Genomic DNA, 25,555 nt, shown 5'->3' on the forward strand with positions numbered 1-25,555 from the left:
GGAATTACAAATCAAATGATATCTTTAGTAGCTTTGCATTATTTTAAATCTAAGATTTCATTTCAGTAGTTTCGATTTCATTATAGGGGGACTAGTGTACATGGGAGGGGTATATTTCCCAGAATACAACACGAGGGGAGGCTGAAATATGACGTTTCTAGTTAATCATGGTACCATTAGGGAGGGGATGGGAAGAAAGTGCTAAGCTACCCGAAACATAAACCAAGTCGGCATTTGCGCTGCACGGGTAAATGTTTTCTGTGTTGTATATGTTTCTCTAGTGGAGCCCTGAAAATTGACAAAGTAAAAGTTATCTGCTTCGATGGGAGATTTATGGATAGACAGCCAGTCAAACTAACGTTAGCTGGCTAGCTAGCAGGACGTTAGTTCACAGATTTTTAGCTAACGATAACGTTGCCTAACTTGTTAGCTAGTAACGTTCGATATCTAAGCATAACATAGCCTGCTTGTTGTTTTACTCTGCATGCTTAGTAGCTGCTTATCATGCACTTGTTCATTGGTATTATAGCTAGTCTGAAACGTTGATTAACGTTAGCTAGATTGACATTATTTCCAACGAACACAATCGTTCAAGCCAACGTTACGTTAGCTACACGTTAGCAAAATAGCGTTGTCAAAAAAGAAATAGCTGTCACGTTTTCATTTGAGTTAAACAGTTTTACATAGCATGTTAACTAGCGAGACATTTACATGTTAACGTTAGCAAACTAGCTAAGTTAGTTAATTGAACTGTCATGTCGATCGAAGTCAACTAGGTAACTATTGATATCTTTATTTAGCTAATGTTATCTAGTTATTACGAACGTTATCAGGATGGAAGTTGGTTGTCCTTGCAACGCTAAAGTTAGCTACCCGACGAACGTTAGCTACCTATACAAATAATTACAACTATTCACAAACGCGCTAGCTACTAGTGATGCCGTCGCGCTGTATGGAGCCTTTAGTCAAAAGGCGAAATCACAGATGGGTGTGACATGCCATCTTTAGATTGTCTCCTGAAAATGTTTGTAAATATCGTTGGTGTAATACACACTGTCCATGATAAATCAACTTTGGCTGGCACCACTGTGCTGTCAAACGAAATCAGGAAGTTCTAGAACTCCATGGGTGGCGAGATGGTTAGTGCCTAGGAACATACAGAACATTCAAATGAAACCAAATCAAATGATATTTGACACATGCTTTGTAAGCAACAGGCAGACTAACTGTGAAATGCTTACTTACGACCCTTCCCAACAATGCAGAGAAGAACAATAACACTAGGAATAAGTCCACAATGAGTAACTTGGCTATATACACAGGGTACCAGTACTGAGGCCGTGTACATATAGGCTCCCTATGTATATATGGGCTGATGAGCAGTCTAAGGCACTGTATCTCAGTGCAAGAGGCATCACTGCAGTCCCTGGTTCGAATCCAGGCTGCATAACATCTGGCCGTGATTGGGAGTCCCATAGAGCAGCGTACAATTGGCCCGGCTTTGGCTGTGGTAGGCCATCATTGTAAATAAGAATTTGTTCTTAACTGATAATATAGGTAGAAATTAAACAAAAAGTGTGAGTGTGTAGGTAGGAATAAAGTGACTAGGCAACAGGAGAGATCATAAACGGTATCAGCAGCATATGGAATTAGTCAAAATAGTGTCAAAACGGTCAATACAAATACTCTGGGTAGCTATTTGGTAAAATATTTAACTACAGTGTTTAGTGGTCTTATAGATTATGGGTAGAAGCTGTTCAGGGTCTTGTTGGTTCCAGACTTTGTTCTTCGGTCCAGCTTCTCGTGCGGTAGCAGAGAGAGCAGTCTGTGACTTGGGTGGCTGGAGTCTTTGACAATTTTTAGGGCCTTCCTCTGACACCACCCGGTATAGAGGTCCATTGACACTGACACTGACACATTTTCTACTCAAATTAGTAGCCTTCTGCATTTGAGCTGGCTCCTCATTGGAAATGGTTCAAATCTACCCATATAACAGTCATACTCAGGCTAATTCATACAACAAATTCCATTTATAGCTACATCAAGACATTGTTCCAATGCATTGTAGAGAATAGATAAGTTTTATCATTTCACTCCAGCATTAGGGAATAGGTATAACTGGTCCACCTTTTAGACAAGTGTTTATGGTGCTATGCATGGCATGTTTGAAGATGACGAGTAGCCTACACTATACCACTTTAGTAACCAAACTTTAGGCTATAGATTTGGTGGTTTTTAACTGGTACTGCCAGAGAACTGTTCAGGTATCTTCTCTAGCTGCATTCTCAACAGTTAGGTGTTCGCTTCTAGAGCAAGTGTTCCATGCTTGTCTTTGGCATAAAAATAGCTGCTCTGCATTGTCCCACCTTACCTACCTTTTGCAATACTCAACCAAATAACTTTCCAAGTATCTATATTCTGCTCTTGGAAGGTGGAAAAATTATCCTCAAGTTTCAAAGCCTTTTTGTTTTTCCCCTCAAATTTCCTGTTTACAGTATTTTATTTGGAGTCACGTAGGCCTTCCCCTTTTGGCCAAATAGCTACTGCGTTAGCCCAGGTCACTGACTGAAGCTAGGCTCTAGCTACTTTCATTGCAAGGAATCATAATTTGTTATATTCTTTACTTCAATGGCTCTAGATGTAGCAAGCAAAGAGATTGTTTTTGTTAACAGAATTGTTTTGAAATTCAGAACGAGGTAGGTCAGCACTCACAGCCCTGCATTTAAAATGAACACTTTGATTTTGAAGGGGCACAGCACAACTCCTAATAGCCACCACCCTCACACTTTCCTGTCTATCCTCCTCTGTGCAGGAACAAGTAAGCACGCCATCCTCTGTGCACACTCACCCACCAGAGGAGGCCAGCCCAGCCGGGACCATGAGCGAGCGTGGCCCTCGCACGGAGGCCTCCATGTTTTTGCAGGTGGAGGTGGACCACCTTGAGCGCGATGACAAAGAGGACAACGATGAAGACAAGATGGCGCACTACGACGACGACGACAAAGATGACGATGACCTGATGTCGGCACCCTCGGGCTCCCGCGTCTACGACCGCACTACGGTGCTCATCGAGCAGGACCCCATCCGGCTGGACGAGGAGGGAGAGGAGGACCATGGACACTGTGTCGGGGGGGACCACGACGATGGGGGCACTTTCCTGGTTGATGAAGAGGAGGAGGAGGAAGATGAGGAAGGCTCTATGACCTTCATGGGCGACCAGGACGGCATGTCGCAGGGATACGTGCATCACACCATCTCGCCCGACCAGATCCAGTTCATCATCAACCCGGGGTCCATGGCCATGCCACGCAACATCGAGGGGGCCACCCTCACCCTGCACTCGGAGTGTCCGGAGACCAAGCAAAGAGAGGTATGTTGGCTTACGTGCCCCCTCCCCGCTGAAATGCGTTATGTGACGCTGTGTGGAGGTCATACAGTGTGTTTGAGGGGATCAGTTTGGGCAAGGCGCAGAATCACTGATCTTGATCACATAATGAGTAGTCATTCGAAATGCAAGGTGGTTTGTAGATCAGGGATTTTGCACTGCCTGATTTAAATGTACTTGATCTCAACACACAATTAGCCTAGTGAGTTGTGTTAAGTAAAAATAATAGAGACCCATGTTGAAAGGGAGAGTAAATTCACTGGGTGAACGAAATGCTTTGATGTGCCTAGTGAGCTACGTTCTCCTCAAGACCTTTCTGCTTCCACATGGTTTCAGTGGTGTAAACTCCTTAAGTAAAAAATATTTTAAGTACTGCTTAAGTCGTTTTTTTGGTATCTGTACGTTACTATTTATATTTTTGACGACTTTTACTTTTACTTCACTACATTCCTGAAGGAAATAATGTACTTTTTACTCCATACATTTCCCCTGACACCCAAAAGTACTCCTTACATTTTGAATGCTTAGCAGGACAGAAAAACGGTCGAATTCACACACTTAAAGAGAAAGTCCCTGGTCATCCCTACTGCATCTGATCTGGCAGACTCACTAAACACAAATGCTTTGTTTGTAAATTATGTCTGAGTGTTCCCGTGGTTATCCTTAAATAGAAAAAATAAAAATCATGATTAATATAAGGAATTTGAAGTAATTTTTACTTTTGATACTTAAGTATATTTTAACAATTACATTTACTTTTGATGTTTTAAGTATATTTAAAACCCAAATATAAAGTAGGATTTTACTGGGTGACTTTTACTTGAGTATGACAATTGGTCCTTTTTTCCACCACTGTATAGTTTTATATGAGAAATGTTTAACCCCTCCTCTGCTGTGTACAGTACAGCACACATAGTAAATGACTCATCTGAAGCTTGTGCAGTGTCATTATTTGTGTTGTACTTTATGGTCTCGTGGCTTCAGTCTTTACGGCTAGCTCTTAATCATTGTGTAAGGCACGCTGGTCTGCAAAAGAGTACAATGGAGCTTGTTGGATGGTTGGACCACTAGGCTATTTCTTCCTAAAATGCAAAGCAGAACCATAACAACAGGCTAGCTCAGGGTCGCACCAGTGGTCAGTTCAACACTACTCCTAACCAATCACTATGAGGCCCGGCCAAATATTGCACCCTCAATGCAACAAAGTTCCTGTTCGTTACCAGGGTCCCCCTTTGTCACCATGTTGGCCAGTGCCATTAGGGTCCTTGTGCTGTCTTTGTGTTGAGTGCTCTGCTGGAGCCAGACCACTCCTCCCCCTCCTAGCCTAGCTACTTGCATGATGTCATTGAGGAAGAGAAAATGTATTTTGCTTACTTACAATTGGATTTATGAAATCTCCTCTACAGACTCTGAGCCAAAGATGCAATCACCCCAAACTATTGTTCCTCTCCCAACTCATGATTTGGCATACGTTCATGTTGCTTCGCCAAAATGTGTGTCCTCCTCATTTCCTTTTGACTTTTGTCATAATTGCAGATGTGGATGCCAAACATTGCAGATGTTATTTTCAATGTTTCTCTAGCCTAGGTGTTCTAAATGTCTCAATGCAACACAAAGCAGTTCTTAGCATACCATTTGAGTAGGCCTTGCAGAATTCTTACATACCATTTCAGTAGGCCTTGCAGCATTCTTACATACCATTTCAGTAGGCTTTTCAGCATTCTTACATACCATTTCAGTAGGCTTTGCAGCATCTAGTTCCATTAGACACTCTGTGTAGCCTACTACTGGAGAGCTATTTCCCCGCTGTGCATGTGGGAGGCGATGGCATGCCAATCTAGTTAACCTGTGTGATTTGAAGTGACGCTGCAGAAGTGGGGGAGTCAGTCGTGAAGCTGTGGGGGTTGAATAACAATACAGTACAGCTGATACGCTGTAGCAGCACTGCAGCCAGGCTCCTCACTGTGTGGGGTGCATGTTCATGCTTCTTACTTCCCTTCCTTCGCTCTTGTGTTAGAAAAAATATAGATATAATTGCACTCTTTATGCACATTCACAAGACCTTACACACTCATGCACACACACATACTCACTTAATTTGCTCACACACACACAACATGCACACATTTATTCTGACTCTACACACATGCACACATTCATCATATACGCTGCTACTACTCTGTTTATCATATGTCCTGATGCCTAGTCACCTTACCCCTATACATATCTACCTCTATCACTCGAGTACACCCCCTGCAGATTGTGAATATGGTATTGGAACTGATCCTGTATATAGCTTCTTACTTTCTCATGTTCTATTTCTTGTGTTTTTGCTCTACCTTATGTTATTTTTACAACATTGATATTGATTACTGCATTGTTGGGTTTAGAGCTTGCAATAAAGCATTTCACTGTACTTGTGCACATGACATTGGTTGTGCTATTCATTCAGGTTTGTCAGTCATTAGGCCTAGTATCGCCAAGGGACGGGTTATGCTGGGTTGTATTCATTAGTGCACAATGTAGCAAAACGTTTTCCAACGGACAAGTTCAGGTAATCCTTCCGTATTTCAGTCAGTTTTATTCCGTTTGGTCCCTGATGAATATGACCTCCGGCTGGGGGTTCTCCTTCTATCTCCTCCTTAAATATAGGCCAACAGTTGTCTTAGCCATCTCCCGCTGCGTTTCTGTTAGGCTCCAGTGATTTGTAGTGTCATGTGGAGACTGCTAGTGGACCAGTTGTCATGGCTGGAATCCATCCTTTTGGACCGCTAACTCAAAAAAAAAAAAAAAAAAAAAAAAAAAAAAAACATTTAAACTTGAATTGGACAGGCTGCCTCACTATTGTCTAGTAGGGCCTCTCTGTGTGCAATGTGGCTATCCAGGAGTTACGTAAGGGGATGTAAGCTGTTGTTGACTATTTATTAAGGGAAAAGAGTGTTGTTTTTACGAGGTCAGGGCTGATTGACTTTCTCTTGAAATTTGCGTAACAAAGCCTTTTTATTTTATTTTGACCCCTAGTCCACAACAGGATCAAGGAATTCAGTTATGGGGTATAATGCTATCTCTGAAAATAGATTTGTTTTGTGGGGGGGGGGGGGGGGGGGGGAAGCTTGGATGGGAAGGCTTTGTGTAATGACAATGTAGGCTAGTGTGTTCTATGGGTATACGAAGGAGGGTAAAGGAGCCGGCTTTATTCTCTCCCCGGGGCCTTTTGTGTGAGAGCAGAACAGAGCCATAAGGCAGACGGACTGCCACGGCCGCTGAATGCAGAGACTGCTGAGTTGAAACACGGTGCACAGCAAAATCAGTCCGATGGAAATGGATGGGGGGGGTCAAGTCACGGATGTCATGTGCGCTTACCCGCTCATGCACCATGTCATTGTTGCCTGTGTAAACATACCCGTTTGTTTCTCACTCTGGCTCTCATCCTATCGCCTCGCCTCCTTCTCAAGTTGGTCCAAGGTCCCCCCCCCAGTCCTTATTATCCAAAGTATTTTGAGAGGCGAGGAGAGATGTCGCAAAGAATCAAGGAAATATTCATTAAGAAAAAGTAATTGTCGTCTTATTTGTCGCTCAGGTGAAGCGGTACCAGTGTATGTTTGAGGGCTGCACACGGACCTACAGCACGGCGGGCAACCTGCGCACACACCAGAAGACCCACCGGGGCGAGTACACGTTTGTGTGCAACCAGTTGGGCTGCGGCAAGGCCTTCCTCACCTCCTACAGCCTGAAGATCCACGTGCGCGTTCACACCAAGGAGAAGCCCTTTGAGTGCGACGTGCAGGGCTGCGAGAAGGCCTTCAACACTCTGTACAGGTGAGGCACGACTAACACAAAGTTTACCAGCTGCATGTTGAAATATTCCCAGACATGCTGACTAATCGGATGGCTATCTATCTACAGGTAACTGCCAACATAAAGTGTCTTAATAGGGTGTTGGGCAACCATGAGCCGCCATAACAGCGTCAGTGCACCTTGGCATAGATTCTACAAGTGTCTGGAACTCTATTGGAGGAATGCAACAGCATTCTTCCACCAGAAATTCCACCATATTTGGTGTTTTGTTGATGGTGGTGGAAAACTGTCTCAGGCGCCGCTCCAGAATCTATCATATGTGTTCAATTGGGTTGAGAGCTGGTGACTGAGAGACACACACACACCCTTTAAGCTCTTTCAAAGTTACTGAGATCTCTTATTGTAGTCATGGTAGCCAAAATAATGGGCAACTGGGCATTTTTATTTATGGCCCTAAGCATGATGGGATTTTAATTGCTTAATTAACTCAGGAACCACACCTATGTGGAAGCACTTGCTTTCAGTATACTTTGTTTCCCTCATTTACTCAAGTGTTTCCTTTATTTTGGCAGTTACCTGTATATGTAGGCCTATACTAAAGATGGATAGATAATAGATCAAAGATAACAGGTAATAAATTACATGTAAAATAGATAATAACTAAGATAATAGATACAATATTTAAAAAAATATGTAAAGTGACATATCTAGCCTACACTTGGGGCCTAAATTGTATTTTTGGTCCATCATCCACAGCCACTCAGATTCTTTAGCAAAGAAAAAAAACACAAAACAACAGATGACCATGCTTGTTAATTTTCTTAAACAAGAAATGTATTAGAAGTAATGTGGTATATTACTCAATTTCATTATTTTATCCAAAATGTTCAGCAGCCTCTTTTAAGGGTGGAAGGTTTACCGTGGTAATGGGGCCACTTGAGTCGTGTCACACGTGTGTCTGTGATTTGGGATCAGACTAGGGTGTCTCGTCTGTATCAGTTGAAGCAGCAGACTCAACTAATGTTGAAAAACAACCGAGCTTGTGAACAAAACAATGTAAATAGCCAATAAACACAAGGACAAAGACTAAATTAGACACATTTTCCATTTTTACCCACCCCGTCCCAGTAAGCAAAACCGTGTTTTTTTTTAAAACTATTTTTCAGACATTGAAGAGACGTTCAAATTAGGTTCTGAATGAAATGTGATCAAAATCAGGCAATTTTGGGGGTTTTGATTGAAAGTTGAAAATAAGTAATTTATAGATGTCTATGTTTGGGCCCAAATCAAGGCTGGTTTAGACCTTACAAAATCTGAACCAATTGGGAATGAACAGGCAAAATATTTTGCGCCCTTGCCTTCAAAAAGTGGCCACTGCTTATCAAAAGGCGGCATCAGCGCTCACCTAAAAAGCCAATATGCCACTGGTTGGGAGAGATTGTCATTATTTTTGGGCAGAAATAAGTTAGGTTTTCTGTGTAGTTGTTGGAGGTGCATCTTGGCCAGTTTGGCTCAGAAAATGCCCGCCCTCGTCAATCTGCCGCCATAAACGGACGCCTAATGAGCGGGCTGGCCGTGTGTTTGCAGCGCCACCAAAAATGAATCTATCAGCGCTTCACTCAGTGCGCACAGCTCCCCTGCCAGGCAGTGTTGCTACACGAGGTGGGGTATTGGATTAAAACAGCACAAATCATTTGGAAACGCTACTGCAGCATCTTTCTAACCCGCAGATGCTCACACTTGACTTTTGACTATTTTTATTTACGAATGTAACGCTCTCACTGTAGAGCCGTGCAAGTTGTTGGTGAAATAGACATTCTTACCTGCCAATCTAAATCTACCTGCATGTGGCAGGTGTTGATTTTATCCCCTGCCTACACCCATTCAGAGGTATTCTTCCATAGAAGATTAGGGCTGTGACACTCATGGTGTTTTGGTTGACTGTTATTGGTCAACTAATTAATCGATGTCACGGTAATAACTGTTCTAATAGCAAAACTTTTCCCATCTTCAGTCAGCTGTTAGTTCCACCAACAAAAAAAAACGGTGTATTTTTATGACGGTCTTCGTCCATAACTGTCAATTACTTAATTTCTTTCTTCATTCAGTCTGAGATTGCATAAATAAGGATGTATAAAAAAAAAGAGGATGTGCTTGCTTTTCTTATCTACAGCACAGTTTGTATGTAGGCCCAAGTGTTTTGTCAGTCCAAGTACTGAACAGTGCTTTTATGCATTGTTGGGTGTTCTAGCCTAATATCAAATCAAAGTCCAATTTTATTAGTCACATGAGCTGAATACAACAGGTGTAGGTAGACCTTACAGTGATATGGACTTTGTTTTATCTCCCAATTTAGTTTTCTAATTTGACTGAGTTCTTGATTTTGAAGTGTCTGCTGCATTTAGCTTCTTCGGTTTCGCACTCAATGAAGGCATTATAAATGGAGGCCCTCAGCCAGGCCAGTAGTAGGCTAGTCAGCCAGTGGCTCCAGTGTTGACATTGAACCGAAGGCCACTGAGACAGGCGGTGGTGGAAGCGTGCCACCATCGACTCCCCTGTCAGGGTTCATTCATCAGCACAGCCAAACCAATGTGTAGTTTCCCCTAATTTTGGTTTTCCATTGCTTCCCCAAATCAACATGACCCTGGATTGTGTCCTTAAAGTTTTTAAAGCAAGATTAGGTTGTTATTTTCCAATTTGGTCTCTTTCTCTGGAGTGCTACCTAATCTTCCAGGCCCAAGTGTTTGCACGTTAAGTCTGCTCTGTTCTAATGTTTTTGGAATGTTTATATAATTCAAGACGGTGAGAACATTTTCAGCAGCTCAATATCAACGTTTCCACTTGGAAGTAGGCCTACCATTTTAAATGTCAATTATTATATTTGTAGTAAAGGAAGAAAATTCGATGAGAGGAGCGCACCATTTTTTTACCCTTAAGTTTTTGATTTTATACTGTAACTATCCGGTCCGAACCACTGCTTCCTGCTTCTCGATTGGCTCTCGTTCACTGAGGTTCAAATCAAATCAAATCAAGCTTGTGCTTCTAGTTCCGACAATGCAGTAATAACCAACAAGTAATCTAGCTAACAATTCCAAAACGACTACCTTATAGACACAAGTGTAAGGGGATAAAGAATATGTACATAAAGATATATATGAATGAGTGATGGTACAGAGCGGCATAGGCAATATACAGTAGATGGTATTGAGTGCAGTATATACATATGAGATGAGTATGTAAACAAAGTGGCATAGTTAAAGTGGCTAGTGATACATGTATTACATAAAGATGCAGTAGATGATATAGAGTACAGTATATACGTATACATATGAGATTAATAATGTAGAGTATGTAAACATTATATTAGGTAGCATTGTTTAAAGTGGCTAGTGATATATTTTACATCAATTCCCATTATTAAAGTGGCTGGAGTTGAGTCAGTGTGTTGGCAGCAGCCACTCAATGTTAGTGATGGCTGTTTAACAGTCTGATGGCCTTGAGATAGAAGCTGTTTTTCAGTCTCTCGGTCCCAGCTTTGATGCACCTGTACTGACCTCGCCTTCTGGTTGAAAACATAAACAATAGTACACAACTTCACGTCCATGCAACTTTTTTTGGGGGGGGGGGAATTATGACATGGTTAGAAGGCAGTAAGTAATAAGCTATCTCTAAGACATGCTCTTCAAAAACGACAAGGAAATTGAATTTATCCCCCAAACGTTACACGTGGCTCCTTTTTAAATCTTCCCCTGTGGTTGATTGTAATTATCTCCTCTCGGCAGACTGAAAGCGCACCAGAGACTGCACACAGGGAAGACGTTCAACTGCGAATCGGAGGGATGCACAAAGTACTTTACCACACTCAGTGACCTGAGGAAGCACATTCGCACTCATACAGGGGAGAAACCATTCCGGTGAGTTCTCCCGACTCCACGCACCCACTGTGGTTCATGTTTCACAAGGGGAGGAAGACCGCTGCCTTGGATATAAAGCAAGGACATTATCTGGTCATGTTTGAATGAGGATGCCTTTTTCTTGATATGAGATCTTCTATGCATATAAACAAATGTGGGAAAAATGCACATTGAGGGAATTATATCTTTCATCTGTTCTGATTAGTTAGAGATATTGTTTTGTATTGGAAGAACGGTGAGGGGCATGACACTGTTTGTGGCACACCAACATTTTTATGCACCGGCTTTAAGTTATTCTTCGTATTCTTTAAGTTATTCTTTGACCAATCATTTGTGTGATCTTCCCTCTAGGTGTGACCATGATGGTTGCGGCAAGGCGTTTGCTGCCAGCCATCACCTAAAGACGCACGTGCGGACACACACAGGTACGCTTCACTACTTCTTCTGTTTGGAAAATAAATTCTCAGTCAAATCTCAGAATGACAGTCAACCAATCATTAATCCACATTCCACACCTCAGAGACAGAGAGTAGCGCTCAATATCTCAACATTTTCCAATATTTTATATTAGGAAATGATAGCGTTTGATTTAACATTACTTTTTTAACATTACTTTTTTATAGTAATTTCCCTTGGCATACGGTGAAGGTGACCCTCTTCCTTCCTCCCTTCTCTCTCGTCTCGCTCCCCGCGCCCTTCCCCCCTCCATCCTTCCTTCCCTTAGGGGAGAAGCCTTTCAACTGTCCCAGCAACGGCTGTGAGAAAGCATTCAGCAGCCAGTACAGTTTGAAGAGTCACGTCAGGGGCCATGGGGACAAGGGCCAGCCCTTCAGTGTCACCCTCACTCACCCCCTGTCCGAGGTGAGCCATACATAAATCAAAGCATCTATTTCAGACAGATCATGTGTGGCTCATTTTTGGTAAGGGCATGGCGCTAGCAATGTCATAGCCGTGGGTTTGATTCCCTCTACGGGCCACCAAGTATGAACCTACTGTTTGATTAAAGTGGCTGAATAGAGTGTATTGTTACTATTATTAACATGGATTAGCCTGCGAAGTCATTTTAAGATATCCAGTTTTTTTTTCATGGGTAAAGTCATTTATTTGTACCTACAACATTGTGCCTGCTATCAGTACAGTCTGTTTTGAGTGTTTTTATGATCCACATTCTATCCTAATGCATCTTTATGACTTTAGACGGCTTTTGCTCAATAAAGGAAGGCTTCTTGGCTTCTCCAATATCTCGTTCTGTTAATGTTTCTAGGCAGTGGAAAATGTAATTTGGGCCTATTCCTCTCTAATTACAGGATGCAAATCATTCACTGTGCCTCAGTGACTTGAGCCTCATCTCGACTGACTCTGAGCTCAGAGAAAACATCTACAATGTGAGTGTGCACACACTATTTCATCAGACCTTATTTGACTTTATAGGTCTTTCTGCTTTTGTCCATGTATGAATAATTTATTTTGTGGTGGGTTACCATGACAGCAAAAACAACCATATTTATTTTGTTTCTGCATAAAGGATCAATAAAGATTTATTGTAAGACAGACATGTATTATCGTGTAATGCTTTGTTACATCTGTGTTACAGTCTCAGAACTTGGACTTGAACAATGTTACCCCCGTGAGGATCTTCGAGCTCATGTTCCAGAGTCCGGAGAACAGTGTCAGTCAAGACGATGCACATCCTCACGGCAAGTACCCATCACAATCTATAAACTGTAACTCGGGTTGATTTCAGTGCATTTTCAGGCTAACTTTTGTATTTTGTGTTTGTTAATATTTTTCAGAGAGCCTTGTCAAAGCTTTTGGCCAGGAGACTGGTCAGTCCACCATGGGCGATGGATCCACCCCCATCTCCTTCTCATTCTCCCTTGTCCCTTCCTCCTCATCGTCCTGTTCCCACCCAAACTATCACCCTCACTCCGACACCACCTCCACCACTGTCCTGGAGGCTTCCTCCCAGCTCCCTCTTAGCCAAACCCCCTCTTCCCAACCGCCAGCATCTCCTGCCACCATTAGTAATGTTACCGCAATCAGCTCCACCCAGCCCCTTGCCACCTTCGTACCCTTACCCACTGCCATGCAGACACCAGATATGCCTGCCCCCAACGTGGCGCTGCCCGTCCAGACCACTCCAATAGTGCCCTCTTCTGCGCCAGTATTGGTGCCAGGCCCAGCCCTCGCCAACGCGGCTCTGGGCACTGTAGTTGCTGCCACCCCCACAGAGACTGTGCCGCTGCCGGCCGTGGCTCACACACACACCGTGCCTTTGGCCAGCAACACCAACCCTGCCCTGGCGCCCCCAGCCTCTGCCCCCACCATCGCCCCAAGTCACAGCCACACCCAGAGCCTGCTGCAGCCCAGCATCGTAATGTCCGACCAGAACCTGCAGTGGATCCTTAACACCGCTGCCAACAGCCAACAGAACCCAGAGCAAGCGGTAAGAGTGCCGGTTTGACATGCCGGTTAACATTGAATTGATAGTTTGGTTGGGTGCTGATGCATTTGTGTGGACATCAATGTTGTTTGTTTCCAGCCACACGGAGGTCCAAAAGTGGAGAAGGTCTTCTTTACCACAGCCATACCAGTAGGAGGCAATTTAGGTGAGATTTGTCCCCTACTTTTACCAGTGTGATTATTAACAGCAATAATGCTGCACTGATGCACATTAATAAATACTATAGTATACTGTAGAATAATATACTACACACTGTCGTATCCCTTGATCATATACAGTACTCACTATTTTTTTTTATGTTTTTTATTTCACCTTTATTTAACCAGGTAGGCAAGTTGAGAACAAGTTCTCATTTACAATTGCGACCTGGCCAAGATAATGCAAAGCAGTTTGACACATACAACGACACAGAGTTACACATGGAGTAAAACAAACATACAGTCAATAATGCAGTAGAAACAAGTCTATATACGATGTGAGAAAATGAGGTGAGATAAGGGAGGTAAAGGCAAAAAAGTAAATACAATATAGCAAGTAAAACACTGGAATGGCAGATTTGCAGTGGAAGAATGGGCAAAGTATAAATAAAAATAATGTCATAATGTCACTATCATTTTGTAGTATATGGTAAAACACTATAGTAAATACTACAGTAATGTCTGCAAAAACACTAGTTTTTAACTATAGAGAAACCTACAAATATTGTGTTCCCTTCAGGTTTCAGAAAAGACTAGAAGCTCTGAACTATTTGTTCAGACCATGGTCCTACCTACCTACAGGTTATGGAAAATGTGCTGTTTTAGTATTTGTCCAGTAGGTTTCCTCAAGGTGAAAGCTCCCACTTTATGTAAATACTACAGTATACTAATCATGTCCGCACTACAAAAAAAACACTACAGTGAATACTACAATAAATTCAGCAAAAACATTACAGTAAATACTATAGTATGTATACCATATTATAAACTGATTTGGCAGAAAGCCGTGGTATTTCAGACCGTATACCACGGCTATGACAACACGTTTATTTTTACTGTTCTAATTATTGTTGGTAACCAGTTTATAAAAGCAATAAGGCACCTCGGAGGTTTGTGGTATATGGCCAATATACCACGGCAAAGGGCTGTGTCCAGGCACTCCACGTTGCATCATGCATAATAACAGCCCTTAGCCGTGGTTTCTTGGCCATATACCACACCTCCTCTGGCTTTATTGCTTAAGTATACTACAGAATTATATAGTAAGTACTGTAGTATTTTTTTTCATGTGGGGTAGCCTACCAATGTTTAATGAATCAGGATATTTAAAAAGCAAACTCGTCCGTCATTTAGAAAAGTCATCCATGTTGAATGTATTTACATGGCACAAATTCATTTGATGTCCCCTATTAGCATTTGAATGAAATTTGAATTACAAAGGATTGGATGTAATTATTGGACAGCTGGCTTGGTCTGTAGTTATGCTATAGCTCCTGTTTGTGTTCATTAGGGTACATTGTATTTCAAAGTGTTTCTTATTGAAGAGTTCACTGGGTTTTGGACCGTTTTCTTCTGTTTCGTGCCTAATGAAATGCAACCCTTGTTTTGTAATGTGTTACAGGCAACTCTGTCCAGCAGATCGGCCTCAGCCTGCCCGTCATCATCATCAAACAGGAGGAGTCCTGCCAGTGCCAGTGTGCCTGCAGGGACTCTTCTAAAGACAAGCTCTCGAACAAGAGCAGCAACGCCTCGGCAGCACCACAACAACAGCCCACAGTCCTCCCCGCTCCTCTACCACCCTCCGCTCCCGTGGCACTGCCCTTTCCCCCCGTACTCCCCCCGGCACCCTCTTCCCCCTTGTGCTGCCTCCTACCGCTCACCTCGGAAGTGAACGAGTCCCCTCCTCTTCCCCAAACAGGAGCGGTACTAGGACCGGGTAGCCCCTCGACCTCTGTACAGACGTTCCCCCCAGGAGTGGCCACGGCGACCACCAACTCCCCTCCTATCACGTCCATGGTGGCCAAACCATCCGTGTCGGAATTCCTGTCCCTGCAGAGCCCCGAGAGCACGGCCAACATCGAGGCTCTGCTACTGGTGACCAGCAATGATGACTTCACTCTGGCCACCGCTGGCACCAGCACCACCACCAACCCCTAGTGGACACTTAGGCCTCGTCCCTATTCTCCACTCTTCTCTTGCATACTCCCAGTCATGGATTTAAAAGCATTTTTGTGTAAGCGTTGGGCAGAGGGAGTTTCTACCAGTGTTAAATTAAAGGGAGTGTGCATATGCACACATTAGGAGAGGATATAGAATCAGGACGCAGCCGTACTAGCCGATTTACCCACTACGCATCCGCTTTTCAAGTATTGTAAGTGAAACTTAATGAGGGGGCTTATTTTGAAAAAGCAGCTAAATGCATGCCAGTCAAGAAAAGTGTTCTTAATTAGCTGGCTCTCCATCAAACAAGACAAGGTCCTAAGCACTGATCATTTGAAAGGCCCGAGGAATTATTGTGTGCTTCTAATATGGCGTGAAGCTGATTCCTGAGAGCAACAAAACATTGTCTATATCCATGTACTGTACAATAGTTCTTAACTGTAACTATTATGATTAGTTGGTAAGTGATTGACCAGAATGCACTGCATGTGAAGTGAATTGGAATTTCATCAACTATATTTCCTACAAGGAATTAGTGTTGCCATTCCCTTAAAAGCAATGTCTTGCTAATGCCATAATGTGAAGAGTAATTTCCAGTGTTTTACCTAAATTAGCTAGTGTAGTCCAGATCATTGTTTTGTCTTTTGTCTCACTTTGTTCGTTTTTGTCTTTCTTTACAGGCATATTTACTAATTGAAAAAGATATTGCCTGTGACGCAATTTGCTTGCCTTTTGAATATAATTTAGAAGTAAATGCATTAGTGATAAGCCTATAACTTAATATTTAATTTGTCAAAAAAATATATATTTATTGGAGAGAAAAAAATCTACATCACTGACATTAGACTGTCATCAAGTCACAGCTTATTCATCATCATTGTAATCATTGTTAATTTATTCCACTTTTCGCCCAAGGTTTCTTTTTTAGTCCCCCCCCCCCCCCCCCCTGTTACTGATTTTTGTTTTATGGAGCCCCTCTGTCTGTTTCAGAAAGCTGTTTCAACACAACGCAATTAATTGTATATCAAAGTTGTCAAAAGTCCTAAATTGAGTTTTGGTCAGCAAAACCTCTACACAATGAAATCATGAATCAATTATGAAAATACTTGCTCACAACACTGTTTCTCTGTGAATTATGACCCACTCAGGGATGCATCATGGCATATCTCATTTATACAGCTTCAGATTTTCCTTTATTTAATAAGAGATTGTCCATTTTGACATTTTAGAAGGCAACTGCCCGGATGCCCATCGATTGTAGTAGCCCCCTTTTTCGGCTGCACTCTCCCCTCTTTGTGCACCGTCTAATATGACTAGTTATCTGCGTTATTACTATGACTATTTAAATACCACTGCTGGCAGAAGGGGTTTCTGAAGGGTGTTGATGATGGTGTAAATACATTTCATTTAAATATATGAACACTTATTCCTTCAGATTGTTTAAGAATGTATTTGTTTTGTATATACATTTTGAATATGTAGACTTGAACCTTGGAGACTAAAGACAATACCACCTGCTCTGCCCTTTGTCTTTGCATTCTGCCCCCATGCAGATGCTCTCACATCTTATGCAGAAGAGTTTAAAATTAAGCCTAATAATGGTTAGTTTTAGGGCCACTGGCTACTGTGCAGTCAACATAGTATTTATTTTCAAATGCAAGTGTAAGTGTAAGTAACTTTCTTAGAGTATATGACAATATTGTTTCACATGGGACATAATGCAATGATTACAACTAAAAAATTGGAGAGAAGGCATTATGCCCAAATATTATGTGTAGAGCAACCTTGCCTTACTACAGGATATCTCACTTGCTGTGGCTTACTGAGCAGTCTCCTTGTCTTGTCAATCTTTGCCTATGGCTTGATTTGGACACGCTGCTTGACTACGTTCTCCTGTTTATCTAGTCTTGTTCAATGCCTTTTAGCAGCTGTCTACAAGTGGACAAAATTACATTGAAAAGAAATGCTTCATTTTGTTTGAAGATTTAACAGATAAATGTGCCAACAAATCAAATGATCCCAATTATTATTTTTATGTAATTTTTTTGTGAAGATGTTACTGCAGAAATATACTGTAGACTGAAATTGTTTCTCTTGATTTTTTTGTAGTACTGTATTGGAGACAACTTAATACTTTATTCTACAGATCACTACATCAATGTTGTAGTTGGAAATTAGAATTACATCAACATTTTAATTGCTACTTCACAGGCATTGATTGACAGCAGCTATCATGTTCTATTATTTAGCATGTAAAGGGTGACCGAGATTCAACCTAGGCGTCATCATGTATCATAGGATAACAGTACGCAGGAAATCTTTGTCTGGCAGACCTGAGTAGGAGAAATGTGTAAACTAACATGGGCTTTGCCCTTTTCCTGTTTTGAAATTTAACTGATACCAAAACTTGATGATAACCTGGAATATTGATTAATGTAGTTAGCACTTAAAATTGGGTCCACTAGAATGTGAATTATCAAATATTAAATCATTTGTTTCTTATTGATATTAATACTAAATAAAAAATATTAACGCAACCATTTTTGAAAGATTTTACGGAGTTAGTTCAGAAAAGGAAATCGGACGTATTGCCAAATTCTCTAAAACGATGGATGTGGCTTATGGTAGAGAAATGAACATTCAATTCTCTGGCAAAAGCTCTGGAGGCCATTTCTGCAGTCAGCATGCCAATTGCGCGCTCTCTCAAAACTTGACATCTGTGGCATTATGTGCCCAGCATAAGGTGCACCCTGTGTAATGAGCATGCTTTTTAGTCAGCTTCTTGATATGCCACACCTGTCAGGTGTATGGATTCTCTTGGCAAAGGAGAAATGCTCACTAATAGGGATGTAAACAAATGTATGCACAAAATTAGAGAGAAGCATTTTGGGAGTATGGAACATTTCTTGGATCTTATTTATTTTCATGAAACATGGGACCAACACTTTACATGCTGCATTAATATTTTTGTTCAGTATAGGTATTCCCCCTGACAATGCTGGTCAATAACTAAATGTATTGTAAATATGAATCCTGATCCACCCTCTTACTGCCCTCAACATGTTCACCTCCAATTCGATGTATACCTTTTTAAAGAAAATATCTATGCAATGATTTGACTGCAGTTTTCCTTAAAGTACAAAATGCAACAAAAAAAACCTTACCAACCTTTGACGTCAATGTCTTGGCCAAAGTAATTCTGTTAAATCAATATTCAGGTTTGCTAATGTCAACTTTGAAGGCTCAACTTTCTCATTTGCGAAGCTCCATGTACGTAACCATTTTTGCTCACCAATCTTTCAGTATTCAACTTAGCGGTATGACCAACTTAGCATCCTATTTTGATCACCATGATCATCCATTTTATGTGAAGGTCCAATTTATTATGTGTGATACATCATGTTTGAGGTGGGGCTGTGAGCCTGGGCATTGAAATGTTTTTTTATTTTTTATTATTACCCCCATTGCTTTCCATTGAATTGTCTCTTTTTTTTTACATGTACTTGTTTTGCCTCCCATGTGAGTTACCTGGTTAAACACTAACTGGATTTGCTTCGGGAAAAAACTACTACAATATGATTCTGTTGTAAGAATTATTTGTGTCAAATGTTGTACGCTGCATCTTTTTTAAAGTTTTGGGTGAAAGACAATCATATTTTCTTGTGTTCTCATACTGTATGTGCTGTTTTTGCTCAAGTCATCTCAATGAACTTTACGTTAATCTGTAAGGGTGATACAAATTTGGACCCGATTTGTTAGACCCATTGTTAGAATTGAAAGTGCTGGTTCTACCTTTGCTAGAAGAGACTGACCCTACTGCTATGCTTGTTTACACTGAGCTGCACTAGACTCAAAATGCAATCATGGTTACATTAAGGCACTGGAGCCAGCACAAGATATGGGTGGGAAAACACCTCAATGCAGGGATGAGATATGCCACTGTACTCCAAAAAACTGCCATTTTCATTCTCATGCTAGCTAGCAGTAGCCACAGCAGCCATTGTGGAATAGCAGATACCCACTAGTTACCACAACCACAAAGTCTAAATTGGCTGTATTGTAAAACGTCATGAAAACAAGCTTTCTTACTGTAAGGAAAGGCATAAGATTAGCATTGCGGTTAAGGTTAGGTTTAAAATTACATTTTGGGGAGAGAAATGGAAGAAATAGGTGGGGTTTATGACTGAATTCATGAAAACAAAAACTTTGCTTTTCTTAATTTAAGGTAGGCAGTGTGACTAGGTTTAAATCACAGTTTGGGAAGAGAAAGGGCAGGGTCTATGTCTGTAGTAGCTAGTGATGACCAAGGGCACGTCACATTGAACAAAAAAAGCTAGCTGATTGGCTGACTGCCATTCCAAAATGGCTATGGTGAATACTGCTAGCTAGCAGGAGCACAAAAATTATAAAACTAGCAATATTTCAATCTTCTCTGTGGATCTGTGTAAAGATAAAATTGAGTACAGTAGAATATCCCAGAGGTTACTTACCTCGCACGAGCTCCGCAGTGGCCAGAGCAGCAGGTAGCCTAGCGGTTAAGAGTGTTGGGCCAGTAATCGAAAGGTCGCTGAATCGAACCCCCAAGCCAACCAGGTGAAAAATCTGTCTGTGCCAATGAGCAAGGCACTTAACCCTAATTGCTCTGGATAAGAGTGTTTACTACATTACTCAAATTTAAACGTAACCATGGTTCTGACCCCAGTAGAGCTGTTTAAACAAGGGTTGAGTCTGTCATGTTCAGCCTTTATGGAATAGATTTTACTTAACCTTTAGGTTAAATTGTCAGGCGAATAACAGCTCAAATGGGGATTTATTTTGTAGCCAATGGTCAGATGCTTAGAATGGTGAGTTCATAGGTTCAAAACACTGTCGGACGCTTTGAAAAAGCAGTTTTTTATTTTGGAATTCTGTTCATAGTTAAGTACACATGATTATTTGAGCACTCAATATGTAAAATGAGGGGGAAATGTAATAATCCAGAGGAATGTCTTCAACACCCAAAGAGTGAGGAGTTGTGAAGGATTTCTATTTTTAAAAGAATGTATCATGTGAAATTGGTTTGCTTACGCTTGTTTTGTATGAAGTAGTATTGTATAATAAAGCAATTACTTTTTGAATTGAGAGCAATATAATACTAATGAAATCTTATCCCATTTTTGCCCAAGCAAAAAAGTTAGATAATCCATGATAGTTTTTATTGACATACAAAATGATTCACATTTCCACCATGAGTAAAATCAGTCACTTCGGAGCAGGGAATGATCCATCGCTAAGGTTCTTCTCCTGTGGAGTTCAGAGAGATACTTCGGTTTGGTGGTTGACACATTTTTCAAAGTTTGAAGCATGGAGAAACATACCCTTAAAATACCCCGCAGGCCCACCTGGTCTTGGGAGGTCTTCAAGTAACTGTGCTGACCAAAACAAGGAGTTTATGTTTAGGTAATAAAATGAAGTTAAGTCACCCTACTAACCAGAGACCAATAGAATGTAAAACCTCATAATTCAGTAAAGCACATAAATGTAGTTGACCATAAATAAGGTTATTAATTGTATTTAGATGAAGCGTCTGGATACCTTCAGTTTACTACCTCCAATTAGAGGTACTTTTTGAAGAATAAATTAAAGTCCCATTGCCAACCTGTGTGTACAGTCTGTCTCGTCATTTTGGGGAGCTGGAGTCCTCACCATATTATATACAATGGAAATTACATTACAGTTAAACGGGTATTTTTGTAGTAAACTGTTACCTAGAACCTACGTAATTTTTTGTTTCTCTTGAAAACCCCTGGCCTGTACACTATATCAGTTACACGTGATATAGTTGTACGAATTAGTAATTGATTGGAGGCATTGTACAAGTTGAATAACTGAAGTTATCCTTGTTCATTTGATGTAATGGGCATGTACTATTTTGTTATTAGTTTGGATGAATATCAGCCACTTGCTATACAAATTACAAAGCACACTTTGACCTTGTTTATACTAATTTAACTGGAATTTTATAAACGTTTAGCAACGCTGTGTGCTTTCACTTTAAGGAAATGCGTGTCATTGTTTTGAGGGCGTTACCCGGAAGACGGTCAATGTTATTTCATCAGCCGACTCAGCATGTAGCGCCAACACTTTCTATGAATACCTTTTTTAAGTTTAGGTTTTACTTCATGATATTAAGACGCGTTTATAAGTCAGCCTTAGCGACCCGAGACGGAAGAGCTAGGTGCAAAGAACTGATGACTAAAATGCTGCGCTTGTCGCCGCAGTCCGTCATGAATGGTCCATCTGCCCAGTGTGAGGAAAGATTACAAGGTAGGTTCAATACGTCACCATTGAAACTCAAACGCCAAGGTTCTACAATGAAAATATTCTAAGTTGAATAGAGGTCATGACGGTCCATATGAGAAGCTAACTATCTTATTCTCATGGTTTCATCTAAGTGCACGTGTTACACCGTACCCAAACGGGTGTTGTGCCGTAAAGCTCCCCCTGACAGGATTCTACGCCACCCCCTCCCCTCCCCTCCCCTCCCTTTTCGCGTGAATGCGCACGCACTCGATGCTTCATTGCTGCGACTTGCTTGAACGCGCACGCACTCGATGCTTCATTGCTGCGACTTGCTTGAACGCGCACGCTCTTCATTGCTGCGACTTGCTTGCTTGTTGAGATTTCTGTTCACGTTAGGCTGCGTTTCATTTTATTTTTTATGTCGGTTTGATCGCGGAGGAGGCATTAGAAATGTTTTCGGTTTGGCAATTTTTTTCAAGTGTATTAGTCTATAAATAAATCTCTGCCAAAATTCGTCATCTCTCCCATGTCTTATTCGACTAGTAGTAGTTCAGAAATGTTTATTGCTTGCCTACCTTTTACTCCCTCCTCTGTTTAATATAGCACACATGCATGAATTATTCATTTCGGTTGCCTATCCTGATGTGAAGTTTGTTCTATAGAAAGTATTTGACTCTAGCCCCAAAATTTAAGGAAATTAGAAGGGGCAGGGCAAGGCCCCCTTCTAATTTTGAGTAATTGAATAACATGTTTAAATGTATTTTGCAACGCGCTAGAGCATGTTAGGGCTCCCGAGTGGTCAAAGTCACTGCATCTCAGTGCAAGAGTCATCACTACAGTCCTTGGTTCGAATCCAGGCTGAATCACATCCGGTGATTGGGAGTCCCATAGGGTGGCACACAATTGGCCCAGCGTTTTCCGGGTTTGGCTGGGGTAGGCCGTCATTGTAAATAAGAATTTGTTCTTAACTGACTTGCCTGATTTAAATAAAGGTTACATTTAAACATTTTAATGTATTCTGCAATAAATCAATCTTAGACTTTTTGTCAAATGCTTTGCATTAACCAAGTTCTGTTGTGGGGGAGGTTGTTGAATGTCTACTCGTGATGACATGAGATCATACATCAATCAATGTAAGCTGTTTGCTTAAGACCATTCATTCCTAATGGTTTGCTTTTGAAGTGTAGATGGTGCTGAAATCCTGAATTCAACAGTGGAGGCTCTAAAGGATGGGCAAGTTGTGGCTGTGCCAACGGACACAATATACGGGCTGGCTTGCTTGGCTCAGAATTCCAATGCCATCAAAAAGGTGTATGACATCAAAGGACGTAAGGGTCAGAAACCACTGGCCATTTGTGTTGGAGAAATCAAAGACATTTACAAGTAAGCATGCATTGATGGTGTTCATATCATTGTTCTTGTGGCTCAATGTCTTGCAACATGCCTGACTCGCACTATAGAGCCGAGCTGAGCTGGACTGGCCTTGTTACGCATCCACTGTAGTTGATCAAGTCTACCTTGCTGGAAAGGACAAAGTGAAAATGAAAATATCGGTGCCAGCACAGTAAGGTTTGGGTCGGACCTATAATGTGAAAAAGGCAATATTGCAACCTAGCCTAAATGTTATATTTTTGACCTTTTCCTTGTGGTGGCAGGTACTGTAAGGTGTCAGTCAAGGAAGAGCTGATAGGGGAACTGTTGCCTGGCCCTGTCACTCTAGTTCTGGAACGAGCTGAAGTACTCAACACTGACCTCAATCCATTCACTCCGGTACGACTTCCATAGACACAGACCATTACACAGACAATTCACTGCCCCTAATTGATGACAAATTATACTATAAATCATAAACCACTCAATTTGAAAATGTGTGTTGCTTTTCTGCATGCTAGATTTTGGTCTGGCACTTCGTAAGTTATTTATTGCATGTATTGGGCTGTTGATGATGTGTTTACCTGTTCCTTCCAGTTAGTAGGAGTGCGCATCCCGGACCATGCCTTCATGAGACGCCTCTGCCAGATGTGTGGGGAACCTCTTGCCCTCACCAGCGCCAACATCAGCTCACACTCCAGCACTGTGGCTATACATGTATGTAGAGACAACCCACCGTGTGTGTGAGAACTGTTTTTATAACATGAACTGGAGGGGAGGTGGGACTGCATCATCTACAACCAAACAAGGTTTATCAGTGCATCATTTTTCACTGATGCTTAAAAGGACTTTGGTAAAATAGTTATACAGTGATTTTCTCCACAGGAGTTCCAGGATTTGTGGCCCCGGTTAGCAGTGGTGGTGGATGGCGGACCAATAGGAGACAAGAGTCGCTTGGGGTCAACAGTGGTCGACCTATCGGTGCTCGGCAAATACCGCATCATCAGACCTGGCTGGTGAGTAGTGATACTGGCCTGCTCAGCAGATTACAGGCCACTGACTAATACATTTCAATCAAGTTATGTTCAGGTAATTCCGTTGTGTTAATTTATCTAAGTTAAAAGTACATGAGCACATTTTTGTGAGTAGTAGTTTAAACATACAGCATAGTGAAAATTACCTGTGGAAGTGATAACCCCTTGCCCTTTTCTTTCAGTGCCTTCTCTTCCACAGTTGATGTGCTGGAGCACAAATATGGACTGTCAGAAGACACAGGGGATCAGTGAGGTTTGCCCCCTCCAAATTCATACCACACGCTGACACGAACAACCAGCAAGAACCTGTGCTTACCATGGCCAAATACAACTCTGAATGCCTGCAACGCTGAGGCGAGTGACGAAATCGAAATCGCTCATCTTTCTAAAGGAAGGACAGTCCTTTTGCACATTGCAGGCTATTGTGGAAAGCTCTGGGTTTCACTTAAGGGATTTGTTTCGTATTTCTTGGTTATTAGTTGTCCAAGCATTCTTGTTTCTATGGGAAAACCCAGGGCACTTAACTCAGTCTTTGCTTTACAAATTTACTTTATTGTGTGGAAACTAGGTTGTTTTATTCAGGCATGCTTACACCCAACAGAAGACCCCACTCTTGCCTCCTCTCTAGTGGGTTAAAATGGCAGACTTGGCACAGAGTAACAGGGTAGAACTCCAACCGTTACTGTCATTTTGCGCTATGGCTAGGTTAAGCAAAGCTACTATTTAATTGAGTTATTTCAAGTGTCTTTTTCATGCATTTCTAAATCAAGCCTGTGTTTTATGAACTGATTCTGGAGTTTCGGGGCTGTGAACATTGTTTCAATGCATTTTATTTTCATGGGGAATTTATTTAACATGGTTTGGAACAAATTTCAGACTGAGGCTGCATATACACAGGCAGCCCAATTTCTTTTTTTTTTTTTGGAACAAATTGGTCTTTTGGCCAATCAGATCAGCTGTGAAAAGATGTGATTGGCCAGACCAATGGGTGGCAAAAAAATATTAGAATTGGTCTGCCTGTGTAAATGTAGCCTGTTAGCCATGCTCTAGTGTATTATTGCTTGACGGTTATGAGAGACTGACTACTGGTTTGTATAATGGACCAATGAGAGTATGTTGTTGAGAATAAATGAAATTTCATTATGCTGACCATGATGGCTTGTGTTGGT

General features: G+C 41.5%; 2 protein-coding genes across 2 annotated transcripts; both read left to right on the forward strand.

The window, feature by feature from the left end:
• Positions 1 to 107: 107 nt before the first annotated feature.
• LOC110517613 (metal regulatory transcription factor 1) lies at positions 108 to 20,816 on the forward strand. Its single transcript, XM_090229280.1, has 11 exons — positions 108 to 247; positions 2,813 to 3,370; positions 6,966 to 7,204; positions 10,966 to 11,097; positions 11,449 to 11,522; positions 11,822 to 11,958; positions 12,405 to 12,482; positions 12,692 to 12,798; positions 12,895 to 13,543; positions 13,640 to 13,706; positions 15,161 to 20,816. The coding sequence occupies exons 2-11, from the start codon at positions 2,879 to 2,881 to the stop codon at positions 15,694 to 15,696; spliced, it is 2,511 nt and encodes an 836-aa protein (XP_090085406.1). The 5' UTR covers positions 108 to 247; positions 2,813 to 2,878; the 3' UTR covers positions 15,697 to 20,816.
• Positions 20,817 to 21,725: 909 nt separating this feature from the next.
• Positions 21,726 to 25,541, forward strand: LOC110517635 (threonylcarbamoyl-AMP synthase). The gene is made up of 6 exons (XM_036964773.2): positions 21,726 to 22,005; positions 23,169 to 23,364; positions 23,637 to 23,751; positions 23,950 to 24,069; positions 24,238 to 24,368; positions 24,569 to 25,541. Exons 1-6 carry the CDS (start codon positions 21,741 to 21,743, stop codon positions 24,636 to 24,638), a joined length of 897 nt encoding a protein of 298 aa, XP_036820668.2. The 5' UTR covers positions 21,726 to 21,740; the 3' UTR covers positions 24,639 to 25,541.
• Positions 25,542 to 25,555: the final 14 nt, after the last annotated feature.

Source organism: Oncorhynchus mykiss, chromosome 3 (assembly GCF_057628025.1).
Source record: "Oncorhynchus mykiss isolate SJ-2025 chromosome 3, ASM5762802v1, whole genome shotgun sequence".
NCBI lineage: Eukaryota > Metazoa > Chordata > Actinopteri > Salmoniformes > Salmonidae > Oncorhynchus > Oncorhynchus mykiss.

Coding starts and splice junctions, on each gene's coding strand:
- LOC110517613 (XM_090229280.1), top strand. CDS start 2,879: ATGAGCGAGCGTGGCCCTCGCACGGAGGCCTCCATGTTTTTGCAGGTG. Junction 3,371..6,965: donor CGGAGACCAAGCAAAGAGAG/GTATGTTGGCTT, acceptor TTTGTCGCTCAG/GTGAAGCGGTACCAGTGTAT. Junction 11,098..11,448: donor ACAGGGGAGAAACCATTCCG/GTGAGTTCTCCC, acceptor TCTTCCCTCTAG/GTGTGACCATGATGGTTGCG.
- LOC110517635 (XM_036964773.2), top strand. CDS start 21,741: ATGCGTGTCATTGTTTTGAGGGCGTTACCCGGAAGACGGTCAATGTTA. Junction 22,006..23,168: donor GTGTGAGGAAAGATTACAAG/GTAGGTTCAATA, acceptor TTTGAAGTGTAG/ATGGTGCTGAAATCCTGAAT. Junction 23,752..23,949: donor ACCTCAATCCATTCACTCCG/GTACGACTTCCA, acceptor TGTTCCTTCCAG/TTAGTAGGAGTGCGCATCCC.